Source organism: Oncorhynchus gorbuscha, linkage group LG01, assembly GCF_021184085.1.
Source record: "Oncorhynchus gorbuscha isolate QuinsamMale2020 ecotype Even-year linkage group LG01, OgorEven_v1.0, whole genome shotgun sequence".
Classification (NCBI taxonomy): Eukaryota; Metazoa; Chordata; class Actinopteri; order Salmoniformes; family Salmonidae; genus Oncorhynchus; species Oncorhynchus gorbuscha.
In genome coordinates, this window is record NC_060173.1 from 37,098,134 (window position 1) to 37,118,883 (window position 20,750).

A 20,750-nucleotide genomic window follows, 5' to 3' on the forward strand; every position below is an offset into this window, starting at 1 on the left:
CCTGAAGTTTACATATAAAACATTCGGAAGAAAATACAATTACATGAATATGAATGAGAATTGAAATGCAACCTTTTCAGTCAATTTGATCTCCATTTATCTCCATGCAAACTGGCAATGCAAAAAGCAACTATTTATCTACTGTAAACAACTCTTCTTAAAACTCTAGTCATGTTATTTACTCTCTGCCATGACTACCCGTAATCTACTGGACATGTCTGTACTATTTATGTCCATGTGTTTGGTTGAGTTATGGGTATAATAGGTCTGTAACCTTCTGGTAACTAAACAACTCTGGCAGCGTTCCATAAAAACAGATATTCACTTCACAACAGGACAACCCTTTAACCCATTTCGATAACTGAAAATAAGAAGAAATAAATGTCACTTATCTGTACCTTTTATCATTACAGACACCAACACTTGAAACACTAAATCTAATTGTGAAACACTCCCATCCATTATACTGTACTCAACAACAGAATTGCAAGGCTCTTGTTAAAGCTAGAATCATTAGTTGCTACATACATTTTTGGACTTATGAATTATTGATATATACCCATTGATTCTTGAAGAATAGAACTTTTAAATACCTCAGGTCTTAATTCCACTGTCATACCCGATCAGAACCCCAAATATAACTTTTTTTTTTCTCCAATGTTTGTAAACAACATCAATGTAAACAAACACTGTATACTGTAGCTTCAAAATATGGTTAAAATGTACATTTTGACATCATGGATGGTCAGTTCTTGCATCCATAGCTCTGTCTATATATTTGAGAGTGGTAACATTTCTCCAGGCCCATCCCTCAGCTTTTACCAAAAAAAGAGTTGGGTTGACTATTTTGTTTTTGTTTCAACTAAGGATTCTAGCATTAAAAAGGTGACCTAGATTCTTTCTTTAAAATCTGGTAGCATATATACAGTATAAAGCCATTTGTTCCTGGAAATGTGTCATTCATCCAACCAAGTATTTTTTGCTGCACTCATCCCCCCCCAATTGATTTCTCAAAAATAATAACTTCAGAATATACTGTAGAACACTTTAGCCTTCCAGGCTATGTTGAACTGTGAACCAAAACCCTTTCTCCATCCCACGACCGAAAAAATGAAATATTGTTCCTCAACTAGTATAAACTATAATATGCCCTCAGCTCCACTTGTCTTTTGCTTGACAAAATTGGATCTTCCCCTTTCAATGACCCTTAATCTATTGAAAAAAACATCTGATGAGAATTTGAGGTCTAAATCCAACGCCGCCATCTCAACCACACTTCCATTGATATTGGCATAGTCTTAGAGGATTTACACCCACGGATTGAGACAGTCTTTGAAGCAGTGTTATTATCAGCAGCAGTAGAATAGAGAAAGAGGGTGCAGTCTTATGAATAATCACAATGAGGATGACGATGAAGAAGATTACGATGAAGGGACAGTAGAAAAATCTGATAAATCTATTCCAAGCCAATTGGAATGGTTTCAAAAATCTTAACAAGATACAAAAAAAAAGAGAACTGCATTATTTGAATGTGGGAGCTTTGTAGGTGTTATTTAGAAAAGTTAGTCATTGGGGGCAGGTGGATAGGATGGAGAGATTAGATGATGAAGGAATACAGAGGAAACACCAGTGTCCTGTCTGACAGATGCACGAGGAGGTGGAGCAGCAGCAGATGGCTGTAGATGTTTTTTATACAGTTAGTCTGCTTTGAGACATTCCTCCCAGGACAGAGTGTGTGGTGTCCTAACCATATGCCTTCATATAACACAATTACTCCATATTGACCTAGTATTTCTCTAATGCTGGTGATTTCTACACTCAACTGCTCCCAGCAACATAAACGACAAAGCTCTGTTTGTTGTTGTAAGCACTAACTTTGAGGACTTGTGGGGCAGTTGAGTCTAGGAGTATATGAGTATGTTGTCTTCACTAGGAGGGTTTCAAAGAAATAAGTGCCGTCATTTATACTTCAGGGGAAATCCATACTTTACATCACCGCACATAGGATATTATCAATTAACATTTTTACATGAAGAAATGTTTAAGCTGAAACCAGAAGCCAGTGTTGGCAAACATTCTATTGGAGTTGTTTCAATGTCAGTAGTGGTTTAGATGTCCAGAATTCAGGCTAAAGCCAAACATCCTCTGATCTACCTGGTTTCCCAATATATATTACATTGCAAAATGTCTTAAACGATCAAAGATGATAAATGCAATGTTCCCATTTTTATTTACCCACATGTTGCTTAACTGCAATGTATTGATTTGCTTAAAATTGACCTAAATACATGATACAATAGAAAAAGAAGAAGATACCATTCAGCTTCACCCTTCTTACCAGCTGTATGATCAGAGGATTTCTAGTTGTGAAATCATTTGCAGAGGAGTGGAGATGGGATGTCTGAGGTGGCTGTGTCATGCTCTCTACCAATACATAGTGTACCTCGTGTAGCTTTCGATAAATACTTCCCATTACAATAGTAATTTAATGTTGTTCTAAGTTAGCATTATTAGGTAACCCGGTTATTAGCATGTTAGTGCTCGAACCATGAGGGTGGGAATAGAGCCATTTCCTGTGCAATACAGTACATGCCAGTCAACCTCTTTTATTAAATCAAAGCCATAATATAACCTGTACCACATACATTATATTCCTCATACTTTCAGCTTAACTACAAACATACTGTTTTCCATTTAAAATCTTTGGACCAGCATAACATTTTAAGAGGGCACGACAACACCATTTCCCCCTCAGGAGACTGAAAAGATTTGGCATGGGTCCCCAGATCCTCAAAAAGTTCTACAGCTGCACCATCGAGAGCATCACCGCCTGGTATGGCAACTGCTCGGCATCTGACCATAAGGCGCTACAGAGGGTAGTGCGCACGGCTCAGTACATTACCGGGGCCAAGCTTCCTGACATCCAGGACCTATATACTAGGCGGTGCCAGAGGAAGGCCCAAAACAACTGTCAGAGACTTCAGTCACCCAAGTCAGACATGGCAAGCGGTACCAGAGCGCCAAGTCTAGGACCGAAAGGCTTCTACCCCCAAGCCATAAGACTCCTGAACAATTAATCAAATGGCCACCCAGACTATTTATATTGACCCCCCCGTTGGTTTTTACACTGTTGCTACTCGCTGTTTATTATCTATGCATAGTCACTTTACAAATGACCTCGACTAACCTGTACCCCCTCACATTGACTCGGTACCTCCTGTATATATCCTCCTTATTGTTATGTCATTTTCTTGTATTACTTTTTGATTCAATTTTTTTAAACTTTAGTTTATTTAGCAATTATTTTCTTAACTATATTTCTTGAACTGCATTGTTGGTTAAGGGCTTGTAAGTAAGCATTTTCACGTTAAGGTTGTATTCTGGACAAATCAAATTTGATTTGACATGTAGTTGATACAGAACTTTTTAAGCATGGGACCAGATATAATTAGAGCCACCCTAGCGCCATCCCATCTCCACACCAACCGGGTTTGGGTGTGGTGTGTTTTGTTAATAATGTTATAACCTTATACAGAGTAATGAGAAAAGGTGAGACGTACTTTTCTTTTCATACACACTTAAAAAGAGTGAGGTAGATATATACTTGAAGGGAAGGGGAAAAAAGTCCCCCAGCCATGACACCAAAGAAAGTACATATCAAAAATCCAACTTTATAATGAATGAAGGGGCATTTATACAGTGATTTAAACTGATATCACAAAAGGAAAATAAAAAAATAAATAACAATCCTACAGAGAATAACTTCAACGCTGGAAACTTTTTCAAAAGATGAGGAGAAATCCTTCAAAAACACTTTTCATACTGACACCCCCAGTAAGACCTATTAAATGCATGACATTGAAATGTGACCACTTCCCTGGACTTTAACCCATCCTTATTTGGTGTACAGGTGCCATGTTTAAGGAGACAAACAATAGAAACTGTTTTCACTTTGATTGTAAGAGAATGAGTATGACAACACAAATTAAATGAATGATAAAGGAGAATAAGCAGTAATGCTGCACTTGAAATCTAAGACACAAAAACAGAACTTTGATTATGGATGAGCATTATTTGAGAGGATGGCGAGTGGTTGGGATCATTAAGGCAAACAAGACAACCCAATTAGCCCTATCAATTGAGAGGCAGGAAAATGAATGGGTTAAAACACCAGATCCAGTAGAAAAAAGAAGATCCTGTGCAACTAATCCTGACTTCAAAAGGAGGCACTGGGGGAGGCAGGTGTACTGCACATTTCAGTGTGGGGCTGGAGGGGAGGGGAGAGGGCACTATTGGACTCAACAGAGAGGTGAAACAAGCAGAGGACAGTAATGAGAATGTATGGAGAAAGCAAAACATGTACTTCGACCTGAGATTAAGTTGCACCTAGGGGGCAATAACTAGGTACTAGACAACTGGTACAAAAAGGGTGCCAAACGTACACACTCGCAAACGGAGCTACGGTGTCCATTCGAACTAATAATAATAATAATAATAATGATAATTATATAGAAATCTACAAAAAATAATGCAAAGAAAAACATGTTCATAAAAAAATAAAAGGCAATGGACAATATGTTGTGATACAGACAACCTGTTCTGGGGTAAAGAAGAGAGAAAGGTCATTTTTTTTAAATATTTTTTTTTGCTAGAAGTATGAAGCATAAGAAATGGACTGTAGTGGAGATCATAAAATAGTCAACCTGAAGGATTTCTTTATATATATATATAACATCCAAAAAAGAAAAAGAAAAAAATAGCAGCTTTATTCTGTACAGACATAGAAGAGAACATCTGAACCGTATAAAAGTTATAAAAGTGACAAACCAATGATGTGTGTGTGACAATGATCCTAAGGTCTAACATACAACTGTAAGACCTTTATATAAATGTTTGAATTGTACAGAGAGACTAATGACTAGTCTAAAAAAGACCTGTTGTGTACAATGCCTTTAGCAGACGTATGTATGCTCACAACATGGAGTTCTGGTAAGTCCTTTAGTTCTCCTTGTATCAGAACTGATCCAATACCTTCTACTTCAGGTTTGTCTCTGTATGTGTTGTTTTTTTGGCGCCAAGTCCTTTTTGTTCAATGTCTCTGTTGGTGATGTTGGTGTTTTCATCTCTCAGATGACACATACAATTAAATCGGACTCCAAATAAGGGCTCTGATGTGAACCTGAAAAACCTCAGAAAAGAAAACAGGCAAATTCCTTTTACAATTGGATTGTACTTGTGAAGTAGAAAAAGAAAAGAAAACAGCAATGTGGGAGTTTTATGATGCTTGATTGTGTTTCTCTCCATGTCCAATCACAGAGAGAAATGAAGAGCAGGAGGGAGAAAATGGCTCACTTTGATTTGGCAAAACATATGGCAGATTTACAATTGCCCCTCCTCGATCTACCCACTCCTGAAAACATTCCCTCCTACCCCGGAATATTGACAGGAAAACCAATGAGCCCAGTCCAGAACACATCAATGTCTGAAATATGGGAGGAGAAGTATATTGATGGAAAGAAGTGTGGAAGAGGAGCTCTATCTTACTGTCAAGAGAATCATGTGTTTGTATAGAAATACACAATCAGATATATACAACCTTCTCTCTGAGATCATCAAAAAGTGCTCTTCTGTCGGATCTGCTGGCAGATATGCTTAAAATAAGTTATTGTCTCTCACTTACAATACCTGTCAGTCAGGGAATATTAATAAGTCTGTATTTTTGTCTTTCTTTAAGGATTTTTAAAAAAAAGTAACAAATACTCTACAAGAAGGAAACACCAGAGCTCCCCAGTGTTGTAGTTCTGTTTGAGCCACCATGCTCCAAATGCTTTAACAGGTTTCTGTACTGTTTCTCAGTCTCGGGATTCAATCATACATCTTGTTAATATTTAATTTTTTAAAGAAAAGACTCCTACTGCAGTAGAGTAGTGTAATGTCTGTCAGTTATTCACTCATCCATCCCCCCCATTAGAACTAAAGCGGAGGGGAAGTTTATGTTACCCTGTCTGAGAAGAGGAGGCGGAGAGGGGTGATCTGGCTGAGGGGAGAGGAGGGGGGCTAGAGATCAGCAGGCTGAAGACTGGGGCAGTGGCAGCGCCCGCTCGTTCTTGCGCCCCCCATTCATGTGAGCGTAGTTCTGCGTGTCCTCAAAGTTGGGCCGTAGCACTACCACTGGCCCGTTGGCCGATACCTGTGCTGAATGCTTGTCCAAAGCCAGGCTTGGGGAGGCTGAGGCAGAGGCAGCAGGGGCTGAGGTGGAGGGGGAGCCAGGTCCCATCAGGGTACTAGAAGGGCCTTGTATTGGAGATAACTGCTGGGGAGGAGGGGGCGCTGAGCCCCGTGTGGCCCCCATAGGTCCCTGGGAGGGCTGAGGGACGGCAGTGGGGGGTCTGCTGGGTGCAGGGTCCAGTGGCACATTCTCCATGTTCTCCACCTCCATGTCCAGCTCCTCAGTGTCCGGGGGCTTGTTCTCCTTGCTGAAGAAGAAACTCATCTCACTGAACGGAGGCTCCAGCTCCTCCTTGAGGCTGTTGATGATCTCCAGGAAGGAGGGCCGCATCTTGGGGTTGTACTGCCAGCACATCCGCATCAGTTCAAACCTAAGGGCAACACACAGACAATCTCAATAATACATATATCATTACATCTTCTCACCAGAAGATGGCAGAGTACACCAATATCATAGAGCCCATGAAAATGTTTCTGATACTCACTGAACCAAAGAACTTCCAGAACTTTCTATACAAACAACCACTGGAAACTATACATAGTATCTCAGTTTGAATGTACCATCATAATATACCGTAGAATGTGTACAACTACACTATATGTCCAAAAGTATGTGGACACCTGCATCCCAAAGGTATTTGATGGAGTTTAGGTCAAGGCTCTGTGCATGACAGTCAAGTTCTTCCACACCGATCTCAACAAACCATTTCTGTATGGACCTCGCTTTGTGCATGAGGACATTGTCATGCTGGAATAAGAAAGGGACTTCCCCAAACTGTGGACACACAGTTGGAAGCACAAAATTGTCTAGAATGTCATTGTATGCTGTAGCGTTAAGATTTCCCTTCACTGGAACTAAGGGGCCTAGCCCAAACCATGAAATACAGCCCCACACCATTATTCCTCTTCCACCAAACCTTACTGTTGGCACTATGCATTCGGGCAGGTAACATTCTCCTGGTGTAACAGTATAACTTTAGACCGTCCCCTCGCCCATACCCGGGCGCGAACCAGGGACCCTCTGCACACATCAACAACAGTCACCCACGAAGCATCGTTACCCATCGCTCCACAAAAGCCACAGCCCTTGCAGAGCAAGGGGAACCACTACTTCAAGGTCTCAGAGCAAGTGACGTCACCGATTGAAGCGCTATTTAGCGCGCACCACTGCTAACTAGCTAGCTATTTCACATTCGTTACACTGGCATCCGCCAAACAAAGACTGTCCGTCGGACTGCCAGATTGTGAAGAGTAATTCATCACTGCAGAGAAGGCACTTCCACTGCTTCAGAGACCAGTGGTGGCAAACTTTACACCACTCCAGCAGACGCTTGGCATTGCGAATTATGATCTTAGGCTTGTGTGTGGCTGCTCGACCATGGTAACCCATTTCATGAAGCTCCCGACAAACAGTTATTGTGCTTCCAGTGGCAGTTTGGAACTTGGTAGTGAGTGTTGGAACTGTGTACATGATTTTTACACTATATGTGCTTCAGGACTCAACGGTACCGTTCTTTGAGCTTGTTGCCTACCACTTCGCAGCTGAGCCGTTGTTGCTCCTAGATGCTTCCACTTCACAATAACAGCACTTACAGTTGACCGGGGCAGCTCTAGCAGGGCAGAAATTTGATGAACTGACTTGTTGGAAAGGTGGCATCCTATGACGGTGCCACGATGAAAGTCACTGAGCTCTTCAGTAAGGCCATTCTACTGCCAATGTTTGTCGATGGAGATTGCATGGCTGTGTACTCAATTTTATACACCTGTCAGCAATGGGTGTGACTGAAATAGCCGAATCCACTAATTTGAAGGCATGTCCACATACTTTTGTATATATAGTGTAGACAGTAAATCATAAATGAACATACTGTGAAAGGCCAGCGACAGAACACAGAAAACGTCAAAACAACATAATAAAAGGAGAATCATTACAGTTGGGTGCGGTGCTCCCCCACACACCACATCTTAAATTATACACAAACAAGCTAAGAATACCTTCTAAAGCCTCAGAATACCTTCATAAACACCTCAGTCATCTCCCTCTATCTCCCAGCAGCCACCTCTCTCTGTCTGATCTCACAACAGCCTGTACAGCTGGGTATTCTAGCCTCTCTGCACCAAAGCATTCTGGGTAGTTAAGCAGACACTTAACTTCAAACTATGTTTTAACCAGCCATGGGTTGTTTTTCACCCTCTCAGTTAGTCTCTTAAAGTTGTCTTTCAGATGGCTAAACTAAACCCCGACTCCAAGACCTCCCATGAAAATGTCTGTAATGCTTGGAGCTGAGCCCACGCTCCAGAGTAACCTGTCTGCTTGGCGTTGGCCTGCTGCAAATTCTTCCTGAGCCATCTGTCGCTGTGTGTAACACTCGTTGATGTGAATACGCTGCAGTATATCCTCTCTGCTTGTCAGCACTCAGCTCCTCATCACACACAAACACATTCCAGGACCTTTTAGCAGATTTCACTCACATCATGATATGTAAACGTTGCATCGTTCACAACATTATAAATAACCAAACCAAAGCTGGCCAGAGTAGAGCTAGAGAGAGCAACCGATGCTATGCCAGACCATTAACGTAAACAGGAATCTTTAGCTGTAGACCATTAACATGTTCCCCAATATCACCACTCAGAAAACCATATCTTTTCATGCAGCTCCCTAACATTGGACCGAATGTGTAGTCATCCTTTACCATAGAACAATAGTTCAGATATATCAAAAATGTCTATCTAGTATAAATATTTCATTTGTCACTCATGCCCATAATTTAGCTTTGAGGGAAAGTAGCCCTTTGAAAATCAGAATTTCCTAACTAATTAAAGATATGATACACGCGGTAAAACCTTTCAAATAGGACTCATCCCTTTCTCTATTATGTTCTCCTTGTCTTCTCTGTCATTGATGTTGCCAATCATTTTTATGATTACTTTATTGGCAAAGTGGCAAACTTAGGCAGGAAATGCCAACAACGAAAAGTGAGTCATCATATTTATGCATTAAAAAAAACATAATTAAAGAATAGCATTGCAAATGAGAATTTTGTAAAGTTAGTCTGGGTGAGGTAGAACAATTATTGTTATCGATCAATGATGACAAACCTTGTGGAAGCGACAACTTAGATGGAAAGCTACTGAGGATGGTAGCTGACTCTATAGCCACTCCTATCTGTCATATCTTTAATCTGAGCCTAGAGGAAAGTATTTGTCCTCAGGCCTGGAGGGAAGCCAAAGTAATTCCGCTACCCAAGAGTGGTAAAGCGGCCTTTACTGGTTCTAACAGCAGACCTATCAGCTTGCTGCCAGCTCTTAGCAAACTGTTGGAAAAATGTATTTGACCAAATTCAATGCTTTCCTCTGTAAACAAATTAACAACAGACTTTCAGCATGCTTATAGAGAAGGGCACTCAACATGTGCTGCACTAACACAAATGACTGATTTAGTTTAAATTAATTGATAAGAAGAAGATTGTGGGAGCTGTACTGTTAGATTTCAGTGCAGCCTTTGATATTATTGACCATAACCTGTTGTTGAAAAAACGTATGAGGTATGGCTTTTCAACCTCTGCATATCATGGATTCAGAGCCATCTATCAAATATAACTCAAAGGGTGTTCTTTAATGGAAGCTTCTCTAATGTCAAACATGTAAAGTGTGATGTACCGCTGGGCACCTCTCTAGGCCCTCTACTCTTTCCTATTTTTTACCAATGACCTGCCACTGGCATGATTTCAACTATATACACATCAGCAACCACAGCTAATGAAGTTACTGTAACACTTAAAGAGGGTTTTGGAATAGGTGGCCAGTAATAAACTTGTCCTGAACATCTCTAAAACTAAGAGCATTGTATTTGGTACAAATCATTCCCTAAGTTCTAGACCTCAGCTGAATCTGCTAATGAATGCTGTGGCTGTTGAACAAGTTGAGGAGACTAACTTACTTGGCGTTGACTTGCATTGTAAAATGTCATGGTCAAAACATATAGATTCATTGGTTGTAAAGATGGGGAGAGGTCTGTCCGTAATAAAGAGATGCTCTACTTTTTTTTACACCACACTCCAAAAAGCAAGTCCTGCAGGTTCTAGTTTTGTCTTATCTTGATTATTGTCCATTCATTTGGTTGAGTGCTGCAAGGAAAGACCTATTTAAGCTGCACCTGGCCCAGAACAGAGCAGTACGTCTTTCTCTTCATTGTAATTAGAGGGCCGATATAAATACTATGCATGCCAGTCTCTCTTGGTAAAGAGTTGAGGATAGACTGACTGCATCACTTCTTTTTAAAAGAAACAAGACTGACTGCATCACTTCTTTTTATAGAAAACAATGTGTTGAAACTCCCCGATTGTTTGCATGGTCAACTTACACACAGCTCTGACACACACACACGTACCCCACCAGACATGCCACCAGGGGTCTTTTCACAGTCCCCAAATCCAGAACAAATTCATGAAAGCGTACACTATTATATATCGAGACATTACTGCATGGAACTATCTCATGGAAGTGAACAGCAAACCTGGTTTTAAAAAACAGATAAAGCAACACCTCACGGCACAACGCCTCTCCCCTATTTGACCTAGATAGTTTGTGTGTGTGTATTGATATGTAGGCTACGTGTGCCTTTTCTATTTTATTAACAAAAAACAGGTATTAATGTGGTTCTGTCCTTGAGCTGTTCTTGTCTATTAATGTTCTGTATTATGTCATGTTTCATGTTTTGTGTTGGACCCCAGGAAGAGTAACTGCTGCTTTTTCAACAGCTAATGGGGATCCTAATAAAATACCAAATACCCCTCTCTCCCCAGACTCTGATTACAGCAGTGTTCACCTCTGCAACCCTACTGGCTCTACAGGCCTCTATAATGTAACTCTTCACTAACTCACTACAGTAGAAGTGACCAGCAGCTTTTCCCATATAAACCATCCCCCTCACCCTCCCGCCCCTGCGTAACACAACCCACAAGCTCCTGCAATCAGGACACCACTGTGAGGCTGCCATACAAACCTGAGGTTTGTGTCTGCATAACACTTGCCCCTCTCTCACCTCTCTGTAAGGTGAGGTCAGCCATGGAGAGTGGAGGAAAAAAGGGAATGCCTTCACATTGAGATCAGATGCAGAGGAGAAATGCATATACGCAGAAGAGCCACCTGACAGCTAAGGAGGCTGTTCTCTCCCACTTTCCAGACAGACATTTCTTAATGAGCCTAGAAATTCAGGCTCTGTCTGTATATCTTGGTTTTCTGTTGCAGTTCCTTAGTGGTCTCTGGGTAGTATACAGTCTCATGTTATTAATGCACAACACCGGGGTGGCAGGGTAGCCTAGTGGTTAGAGCGTTGGACTAGTAACCGGAAGGTTGCAAGTTCCAGTCCCCGAGCTGACAAGGTACAAACCCACTGTTTCTAGGCTGTCACTGAAAATAAGAATTTGTTCTTAACAGACTTGCCTAGTTAAATAAAGGTCAAATTAAAAAATATATATATATTTTAAAAATCTCTATTACAGGATAGGGCTGATGAGCAGACACTGATCTGTTGCCTCGTACCCTCACTAATGGGGAATGAGGGAAATATTTCACACACGGGCCGTGGCATCCCTTCTATGGTCCTCGGCTTACTGCTGAGGCGGGAGCTCCTGTCCCGCCAGCTGAGCATGGGGGCCATGATGTCACTGAGCTTCATTTAAACCGTGACGTAAATGTCACCAGTCAGGCCTTCGCTTCGCTCCCCCCTGGCATACAGATCCCATGATATAGTATGCACATTTGGCCCCTCAACTCTAAATAGAAGCAGCAGAGGCAATATTCGCAAGAGGTAAATCTTTAGATTCAGCTAGGAAACAATACCAGACAGTGAGCTGGTACTAAAGGACAATAATATCTGAAAATGCACCTAAAGAATAAGCATAACAGTGGAACAGAAAACAGGAAAGACATAGCATCTTGAAGGAGTGGCTAATAGTGTCATTGAGAAATGATCCTACCCCTGACCCAGCCCAAGAGTGAGATTGACATTGAGAGAAAGAGAATGGGACTCACAGCATGTCAGGGCAGTTGTCAGGCTTGTCCAGGAGTCCTCCCTCCATGACGAAACGCAGCACCTGCTCGTTGGACATGCCCTGGTACGGCTGCTCAGACAAGGTGGCAATCTCCCACAACACCACCCCAAACGACCTGCAGGGGACAACCGAGAGGATACAGGCCTATTAGATAACACATTAGCTGCTGCATAACTGTGGCAGAACCAGGCAGGGTAATACAGGCTAAAACATCCACACACAGGGCCCAGCAGGGCATGTAACTAGTCCCTGGAAGCTCTTTACAATGATGGCGCTGCATAGTACAAGGTTGGGTAAGAATGATCCCTCACAGTATAAAGCAGATGGTGCAAAGAACAGAAGAAAAGTGTATTCATAAATTCATGTTCCATATATTAATCAAAAAAGGACATAGACTGCATTATGTCTGCCATATGTAAATGTTTGTGTCATCTTGCCTTATCCATGTGTTGTTCATTAATAACATGAGACTGTATACTACCCAGAGACCACTAAGGAACTGCAACAGAAAACCAAAACCTAAGCTTGACACAAGAAAACAAAGAGTGCATCGTTGCCAATTATTATTTGTTAGCTCTCCAAGGCCACTGGCTAGGGATCTAAGACGGCTCTCAACACTCTTTAAAAAAGCCTATTACAACACTGACTTGTATCTAATTGGCTGAAACAGGAGAGTGTTGAAAGACAAAACCACATTAAGAGACTTTTTTAGATAAAGACACCTACTGGTAAATCTTATAAGAGCCCAGAATGGGTTCCCACAATGCTCCTTTTCATCTGCCTGACTTCAAAGAGGAAGATAGGGAGTGGGATGTGGAGGTGGGTTTCTGTTGGCACTCTAACCCATCATTTGAAAACATCTGGAGGAGTTTAAGTGTGCTTGTAGGGACAGACCCGTGGGACACTTTCGATTGAGAAACAAAAACTAAGGAGCTAGTAAACAGCTATATTTCTCTAATGCAGCCCATTCCAGAGAGAAAACTGGGCGGAGCCTTGATCTGCTGTTCTAAACTCACTCCATGGTCCTGAGAGCACAAAGGTACATGACTAAACAAGAACTATTTTTCACTGCCAAGACTTACTGTATCTACTAACTATAATGGCATCCAGATAACCTCCAATCTTCCTTCCCACTGGGCACACCCTGGTTGAATCAATGTTGTTTCCACATCGTGGAATGGAATTACGTTGAACCAACACAGAATAGACTGTTCCCAGTGGGTTAGGACATGGGCTGTGTGTGTGTGAAGTGATCTGCCGTTTTTTCCCAAGCTAGGGCATGCAATGTTCTAGAACACATACAGAGTACACTTGTTGTTCTGCGCAGGCCTGCTAACTCTGCGTGTGTATGAGTCAGGGAGGACAGCGGGGAGCTCGTACCAGACATCAGAATTTGTGGTGAACACGCCATCTTTCAGCGACTCTGGAGACATCCAGCGGACCGGCAGAAGGCCTTTTCCTCCTTTCCGATAGTAATCCGTCTCGTAGATGTCTCGCGTCATGCCAAAGTCTGAGAAGAAGAGGAGAAGAGAGGTTTAAATGGCCACTAAATATCCCACAAATGTGAGAAGAGGAGGCACATGAGGCCTTATCCATCACCTCTCCTCCTGTCCATTTAGATTTACGAGCTATTCCTCCCACTCAAGCACTCAGTGATCTCAAAATACTTACTTTGGAGTACAGCAGAGGGAGTTGAGTGTTAAACTTACAGCGGGGATTATGAGTACTACTGTATTTTGAGGCACTCACCTCCGATCTTGACGGTGAAGTCCTCCGCCACCATGCAGTTCCTGGCAGCCAGGTCTCTGTGGACAAACTTGTTGGCGTTGAGGTATGCCATGCCGTCCGCAATCTCTCCTGCCATCTGGATCATCTTCTTCAACGGGGGCAGAACCTGGCTGGACGTGTTCTGTGGCAGAGAGGCAGAGACCTGAGCACAAGCAGGCCATTCAGTCTCTCCCTCCAACCTCCCTCTCCCTGTCTGCAGCACTGAACCATGGCCTGGCCTGGAGTCCAGGGCACACCACACAATGGGAGAGACCAACTGAAAGAGGTGTGGATATATCTCCCCCTCCATGTCTTTCGTGTGTGTGTGTGTAACTATTTTTGTGGGGACCAGTAGTCCCCACAACGATAGTAAACAAACACAAATTTGACAACTGGGGACATTTTGTTAGTCCCCACAAGGTCAAATGGTATTTCTAGGGGCTTAGGGTTAAGGTTAGAGTTAGAATTACGTGAAGGGCTAGAGTTAGGAGCGAGGGTTAAAGTTAGGTTTTTGGGTTAAGGTTAGGGTTAGGGTAAGAGTACAGGTTAGGGTTGGGGTTAGGGAAAATAAGATTTTGAATGGAACTGAATTGTGTGTCCCCACAAGGTTAGGTATACAAGACTGTGTGTGTGTGAGTGCGTGTGTCATATTAATGCACTGACACAATGGCCGTGTCCAAAACCCTGTACTTACATTGTAAATTGTAGGCATTCTGGGAATGCGAAAATATGTTTTATAGTATGTGGAATTAAAAACAACAAGTATGCTTTAAATGCCAGGATGTCAAACACATTTGGGCTTTTCATTTAGTATAATTCGCTTCACATTATACAGGTAGAGAGTCACATTTTCAAATCCACGTGTGTTTGACAGCAGCTGATAATCAGCTGATAATCAGCTAATAGTGACATAAGGTCAGACTCTCTACCAAAATGGACGAATGGCGCGAAACAACGCAATTGAGCATTAGATAACGCATTCTCAGTATGAGTGAGTCTAGTATGCTGATATTTGTTGTTTACATTTTTACACAACAGTATGTTCTAAATAGAATGTAGTATGATTAGTACACACAGTATGCAGTTTCTGGAAGTAGTAGGCAAGACAGATTCAGCACAAGGCCATAGACTTGAGTTCTGTGAGAGACTATGTGAGAAAGAGCAGAAGGGGTAATGTACATACTTCTTTCCGGAGTGATCGCAGGTGGCTCTTCAGGTCTCCACGGGTCATCAGCTCCATTATCACCAAGGTGGGCTGGCCCTGAGAGACCACGCCCAGCAGACGCACCTACACCAATTAGAACACAGAACAGATATGGCATCAGAGAAATGAGTACAAACAATTCTCATTGATGTAGTATTTCTTATGAAGCTTTTGGGCAATAAACATTATCTCTGGGCTATTATTGGGCAAGAAACATTATTTCTAAGTGTTATTAATTGAACTGACTGAAGTGATGTGGAATGTTCTGGCTTTTGAAACTACTCTGGCTCCTCTTAACTAAAACTACTGAGGAGCTTTGAAGAAAGCAAGAAAAAAAAAATCTCCTCTTTGCCTCTAAATTATTCAAATTGAGCTTAATAATTAAATGTTTGACTTTTAAACATCCAGACATGCTAAAAGATTGTAACATAGTCTTTCCAAGGGGGAAATCCTTAACACTTCCGTTTAGCTGAATTAATGAGGATTTGGCTGTGATAGAGCTTAACGGTCTCAGGTCACACAGTTATAGCTGGCCTCAGGTTATACTGGAATTATACTGCATCTCCTTGGGTAGTGAACCCTGGATTTGACCTCTGACCTCAACAGCCAGCTAGGTGTCTCTGACCCTATGCATCAGGAGGGGTGACTTACAACTCCTAAGCTGATGGATCTCTTTCCTTTGTTTCTAACTTTTAACCTTTGAAATTGAGGCAATACCTTGTAATTTAAAAGCAAATGTTTCTGAGCCAATATCACTGATGTTAACTGGTGTTTTGGACTCTCTCACCACGTGGTGACAGTTGAACTCCTTCATGACAGAGGCCTCATTGAGGAACTCGATCCTCTCCCTCATGCTGGCTGACTCGTTGACTGTCTTGATGGCCACGCGGGTCTCAGGCTCGTCCTTAACCACGCCCTTAGCCAGGCCCTCATACACCATGCCGAAGGAACCCTGGCCCAACTCCTTGTGCATGGTGATTTTCTCCCTGGCCACCTCCCACTCGTCTGGAACATACACTGAACACAGGAGGAGAGGACAGTCAGAGACAGCCATCATCTAAGGAGACATTGACAAAATCTCATCATTAAAATGACAGTAGGTCTTCAGAGGGTTCTTACTCTCGGCAGCACTGAAGTACTCAGGGTTGACAGAAGCATAGAGGACACCATTCCCCAGCCTGTCACTGTTCCTGTGGACACAAACACATCTGTGTGAGCCATGGGAGGCAGATTTGGCAACAGATAAATGGGATTGTTCATTCAGCAGAAAAGCCTACGATCTTATGAACTGACTATGGCAGGAAAATGATCACAATAGCACTATTATATCATTAAACTGATTAAGATTGCATTAGTCAAATGTTTTGTTATTTGTTCTGTGATCATTCAGCTTCTCTTACCTCTTTTTGTTGATAAAGAAAAGTACAGTGATGAGGCTGGCGATGAGAATTATCACGATGATGGGGATGATGATGACCAGATAGAATGCGTTGTCATAGTCCCCTGCAACCAGATGAAAACAGAACAACTATTCAAATCTGACCAGTGAGAAAAGGAACATGTTCACATTTAAATCATTTCTGGGCATGAAAATAATCTATATAAAAAGTCCTTTGAAGAGGGTAATTTATGTGGAAATGCATGTGTTCTCCATACGTTTGGGTGGGGGCACGTAGAAGGACACTGGCTCAGTCCAGGACCCATTTCCTGCCAGGGAGGTGGCACGCACGCGGGCAGAGTAGTTCCCATAGCCCAGGTTGGTCAGACGAGTTCCTTTGTGAACACGGTAGTGCTGGCGTGACACACACTCGTGTTTCTCAGGCTGGGAGAAAAGACACACACAGACAGTGTCAACCTGATGGTTGAGGCCCTGCAGAGCTCCCATAGGCCTCAGGAGTCCTGGTCCATGCAGACTCACCTCGGTGCCCTGGCGGAACTTGATCTCATACATCAGGATGAGGCCATTGGGGTTGACAGGCTCTGGCCACCTCAGCAGCACCGACCCCTCCACCTTCTCATCCCTCTCCTGGATCACGCTGCCTGGCATGTCATCCGCTTTGTCTGATGGACAGAGACACACTGGATATCAGATGGCTTCCTACTCATTAGCCATGTCCAAAAAGGCATAGCGAGTCTAGAACGATAATCTATACAGATGGCTGCTGTTGCTAAAGCCTTTTTCTAGCGACTGTGTGTGACTGCCTCACCTGCAGGTTTGGTCCTGGAGAAGACAAAGGCTCCAGCGCTGCAGCGACGGACCTCCTGGTTGCAGGCGTGGATGTCGATGCGGTACACAGTGAAGGGCTGCAGGTTGGGGATCTCGATAAACTCTGTCTTGCTCCGGTCCTCCATGAAGGGGAACTCCCTCTCAAGGGGCTCTCCTTCTGTCCTATTACCCTCCAGGCCTGTGGTGTTGCCACCCCGTGCCAGAGTGCTGTTAGCGACACCAAATAGATCCCTACGTCGCCGGTCTGGGGGTCTGAGGGACAAAGGGGGTCCAAAAAAATGTGAGAGAGACCCATTGACTGACTGCAGCACAAAAGGCACAAACGTGGCAAAGAAAGACAAAGGATAAGGAGGAGGAGGAGAGCAGATGTGTGGGCTTTCAGCTTCTCTGGAAGGGAGCAGAGGCGAAGTTAAAGAGGAGAAAGGGGAATACGAAGTCAGCCAACCATACAGTAATATACTCTGGAACATCGGTTACAGACAGCACACTAGGGCTGGGAATTGCCAGGGACCTCACGATATGATATTATCACGATATGATATTATCACGATACTTAGGTACCGATGCGATTGTATTGCAATTGTTATAATTCTCAGGATTCTATATGTATTGTGATTCGATACTGTGGTTATATTGCAGTTCGATGTTCCAAACATATTGCTCACCATGTCTGTTGCAGAGGGACAAGAGCCATGAGCAAACACGTGTTTATCAGTCATGGAAATAAAAGTGCTGTAAACATATTGGCTCACCATTTATATACTGAACAAAAATATAAATGCAACAGACATTTTCAGACATTTTCCATACACACAAAAAGCTTATTTATCTCAAATTTTGGCCAGAATTCTTTGTACATCCCTGTTAGTGATCATTTCCCCTTTGCCAAGATAATCTATCCAGCTGGCAGGTGTGGCGTATCTAGAAGCTGATTAAACAGCATGATCAGTAAACAGGTGCACCTTGTGCTGGGGACAATAACAGGCCACTCTAAAATTTACAGTTTTGTCACACAACACAATCCTCAAGGTTCCGTTTTAGGACCACTATTGTTTTCACTATTTATTTTACCTCTTGGGGATGTCATTCGAAAACATAATGTTAACTTTCACTGCTGTACATTTCAATGAAACTTGGTGAAGCCCCAAAATTGCCCTCGCTAGAAGCCTGTGTTTCAGACATAAGGAAGTGGATGGCTGCAAACTCTACTTTTAAAACTCGGACAAAACAGAGATGCTTGTTCTAGGTCCCAAGAAACAAAGAGATCTTCTGTTGAATCTGACAATTAATCTTGATGGTTGTACAGTCGTCTCAAATTAAAGGACATCGGCGTTACTCTGGACCCTGATCTCTCTTTTGACGAACATATCAAGACTGTTTCAAGGACAACTTTTTCCATCTACGTAACATTGCACTAATCAGAAACATTTTGTCCAAAAATGATGCAGAAAAATGAATCCATGTTTTTGTTACTTCTAGATTAGACTACTGCAATCCTCTACTTTCCCGGCTACCCGGATAAAGCACTAAATAAACTTCCGTTCATGCTAAATACGGCTGCTAGAATCCTGACTAGAACCAAACGATGTTATCATATTACTCCAGTGCTAGCCTCCTTACACTGTTTTCCTGTTAAGGCAAGGGCTGATTTCAAGGTTTTACTACAAAGCATTACATGGGCTTGCTCCTACCTATCTTTCCGATTTGGTCCTGCTGTACATACCTATACGTATGCAACAGTCACAAGATGCAGGCCTCCTAATTGTCCCTAGAATTTCTCAGTAAACAGCTGGAGGCAGGGCTTTCTCCTATAGAGCTCAATTTTTATGGAATGGTCTGCCTACCCATGTGAGAGACGCAGACTCGGTCTCAACCTTTAAGTCTTTACTGAAGACTCATCTCTTCAGTAGGTCATATGATTGAGTGGAGTCTGGCCCAGAAGTGTGAAGGTGAACGGAAAGGCTCTGGAGCATTGAATCGCCCCTGCTGTCTCTGCCTGGCCGGTTCCCCTCTCTCCACTGGGATTCTCTGCCTCTAACCCTCTTACAGGGGCTGAGTCACTTACTGGTGCTCTTCCATGCTGTCCCTAGGAGGGGTGTGTCACTTGAGTGGGTTGACTCACTGACGTGATCTTCCTGTCTGGGTTGGCCCCCCCCCCCCCCCCCTTGGGTTGTGCCGTGGCGGAGATCTTTGTGGGCTATACTTGGACTTGTCTCAGGATGGTAAGTTGGTGGTTGAAGATATCCAGGTGGCGAATCGCATCTCTGCATGTCTGGCAGACATATCAGTGTGGATGACGGATCACCACCTCAAGCTGAACCTCGGCAAGACGGAGCTGCTCTTCCTCCCGGGGAAGGACTGCCCGTTCCATGATCTCGCCATCACGGTTGACAACTCCATTGTGTCCTCCTCCCAGAGCGCTAAGAACCTTGGTGTGATCCTGGACAACACCCTGTCGTTCTCAACCAACATCAAGGCGGTGGCCCGTTCCTGTAGGTTCATGCTCTACAACATCCGCAGAGTACGACCCTGCCTCACACAGGAAGCGGCGCAGGTCCTAATCCAGGCACTTGTCATCTCCCGTCTGGATTACTGCAACTCGCTGTTGGCTGGGCTCCCTGCCTGTGCCATTAAACCCCTTCAACTCATCCAGAACGCCGCAGCCCGTCTGGTGTTCAACCTTCCCAAGTTCTCTCACGTCACCCCGCTCCTCCGTTCTCTCCACTGGCTTCCAGTTGAAGCTCGCATCCGCTACAAGACCATGGTGCTTGCCTACGGAGCTGTGAGGGGAACGGCACCTCAGTACCTCCAGGCTCTGATCAGGCCCTACACCCAAACAAGGGCACTGCGTTCATCCACCTCTGGCCTGCTCGCCTCCCTACCACTGAGGAAGTACAGCTCCCGCTCAGCCCAGTCAAAGCTGTTCGCTGCTCTGGCCCCCCAATGGTGGAACAAACTCCCTCACGACGCCAGGACAGCGGAGTCAATCACCACCTTCCGGAGACACCTGAAACCCCACCTCTTTAAGGAATACCTAGGATAGGATAAGTATTCCCTCTCCCCCCCTTAAGATTTAGATGCACTATTGTAAAGTGACTGTTCCACTGGATCTCATAAGGTGAATGCACCAATTTGTAAGTCGCTCTGGATAAGAGCGTCTGCTAAATGACTTAAATGTAATGTAATGAAATGTGATATCCCTCTAGTGGTGTGGGGACTGTGCTTTGGCAAAGTGGGTGGGGTTATATCCTGCCTGTTTGGCCCT

General features: G+C 43.3%; 1 protein-coding gene across 2 annotated transcripts in view; it reads right to left on the reverse strand.

Annotated features, from left to right (window-relative positions):
• Positions 1 to 3,655: 3,655 nt before the first annotated feature.
• Positions 3,656 to 20,750, reverse strand: part of igf1ra (insulin-like growth factor 1a receptor) — a 118,468-nt gene continuing 101,373 nt past the window's right edge. The window contains exons 11-21 of one of the 2 annotated variants that reach the window (XM_046351562.1): positions 17,466 to 17,737; positions 17,177 to 17,319; positions 16,915 to 17,080; positions 16,659 to 16,761; positions 16,378 to 16,448; positions 16,046 to 16,275; positions 15,238 to 15,342; positions 14,037 to 14,196; positions 13,668 to 13,797; positions 12,268 to 12,402; positions 3,656 to 6,599 (exon numbers count right to left, since the gene is read on the reverse strand). In XM_046351562.1, the coding sequence (XP_046207518.1) occupies positions 6,065 to 6,599; positions 12,268 to 12,402; positions 13,668 to 13,797; positions 14,037 to 14,196; positions 15,238 to 15,342; positions 16,046 to 16,275; positions 16,378 to 16,448; positions 16,659 to 16,761; positions 16,915 to 17,080; positions 17,177 to 17,319; positions 17,466 to 17,737 (2,050 nt within the window). In that variant the 3' untranslated portion in view covers positions 3,656 to 6,064. Of the gene's footprint in view, positions 6,600 to 12,267; positions 12,403 to 13,667; positions 13,798 to 14,036; positions 14,218 to 15,237; positions 15,343 to 16,045; positions 16,276 to 16,377; positions 16,449 to 16,658; positions 16,762 to 16,914; positions 17,081 to 17,176; positions 17,320 to 17,465; positions 17,738 to 20,750 lie in introns of both variants that reach the window. The other variant, XM_046351561.1, reaches the window with a different exon arrangement.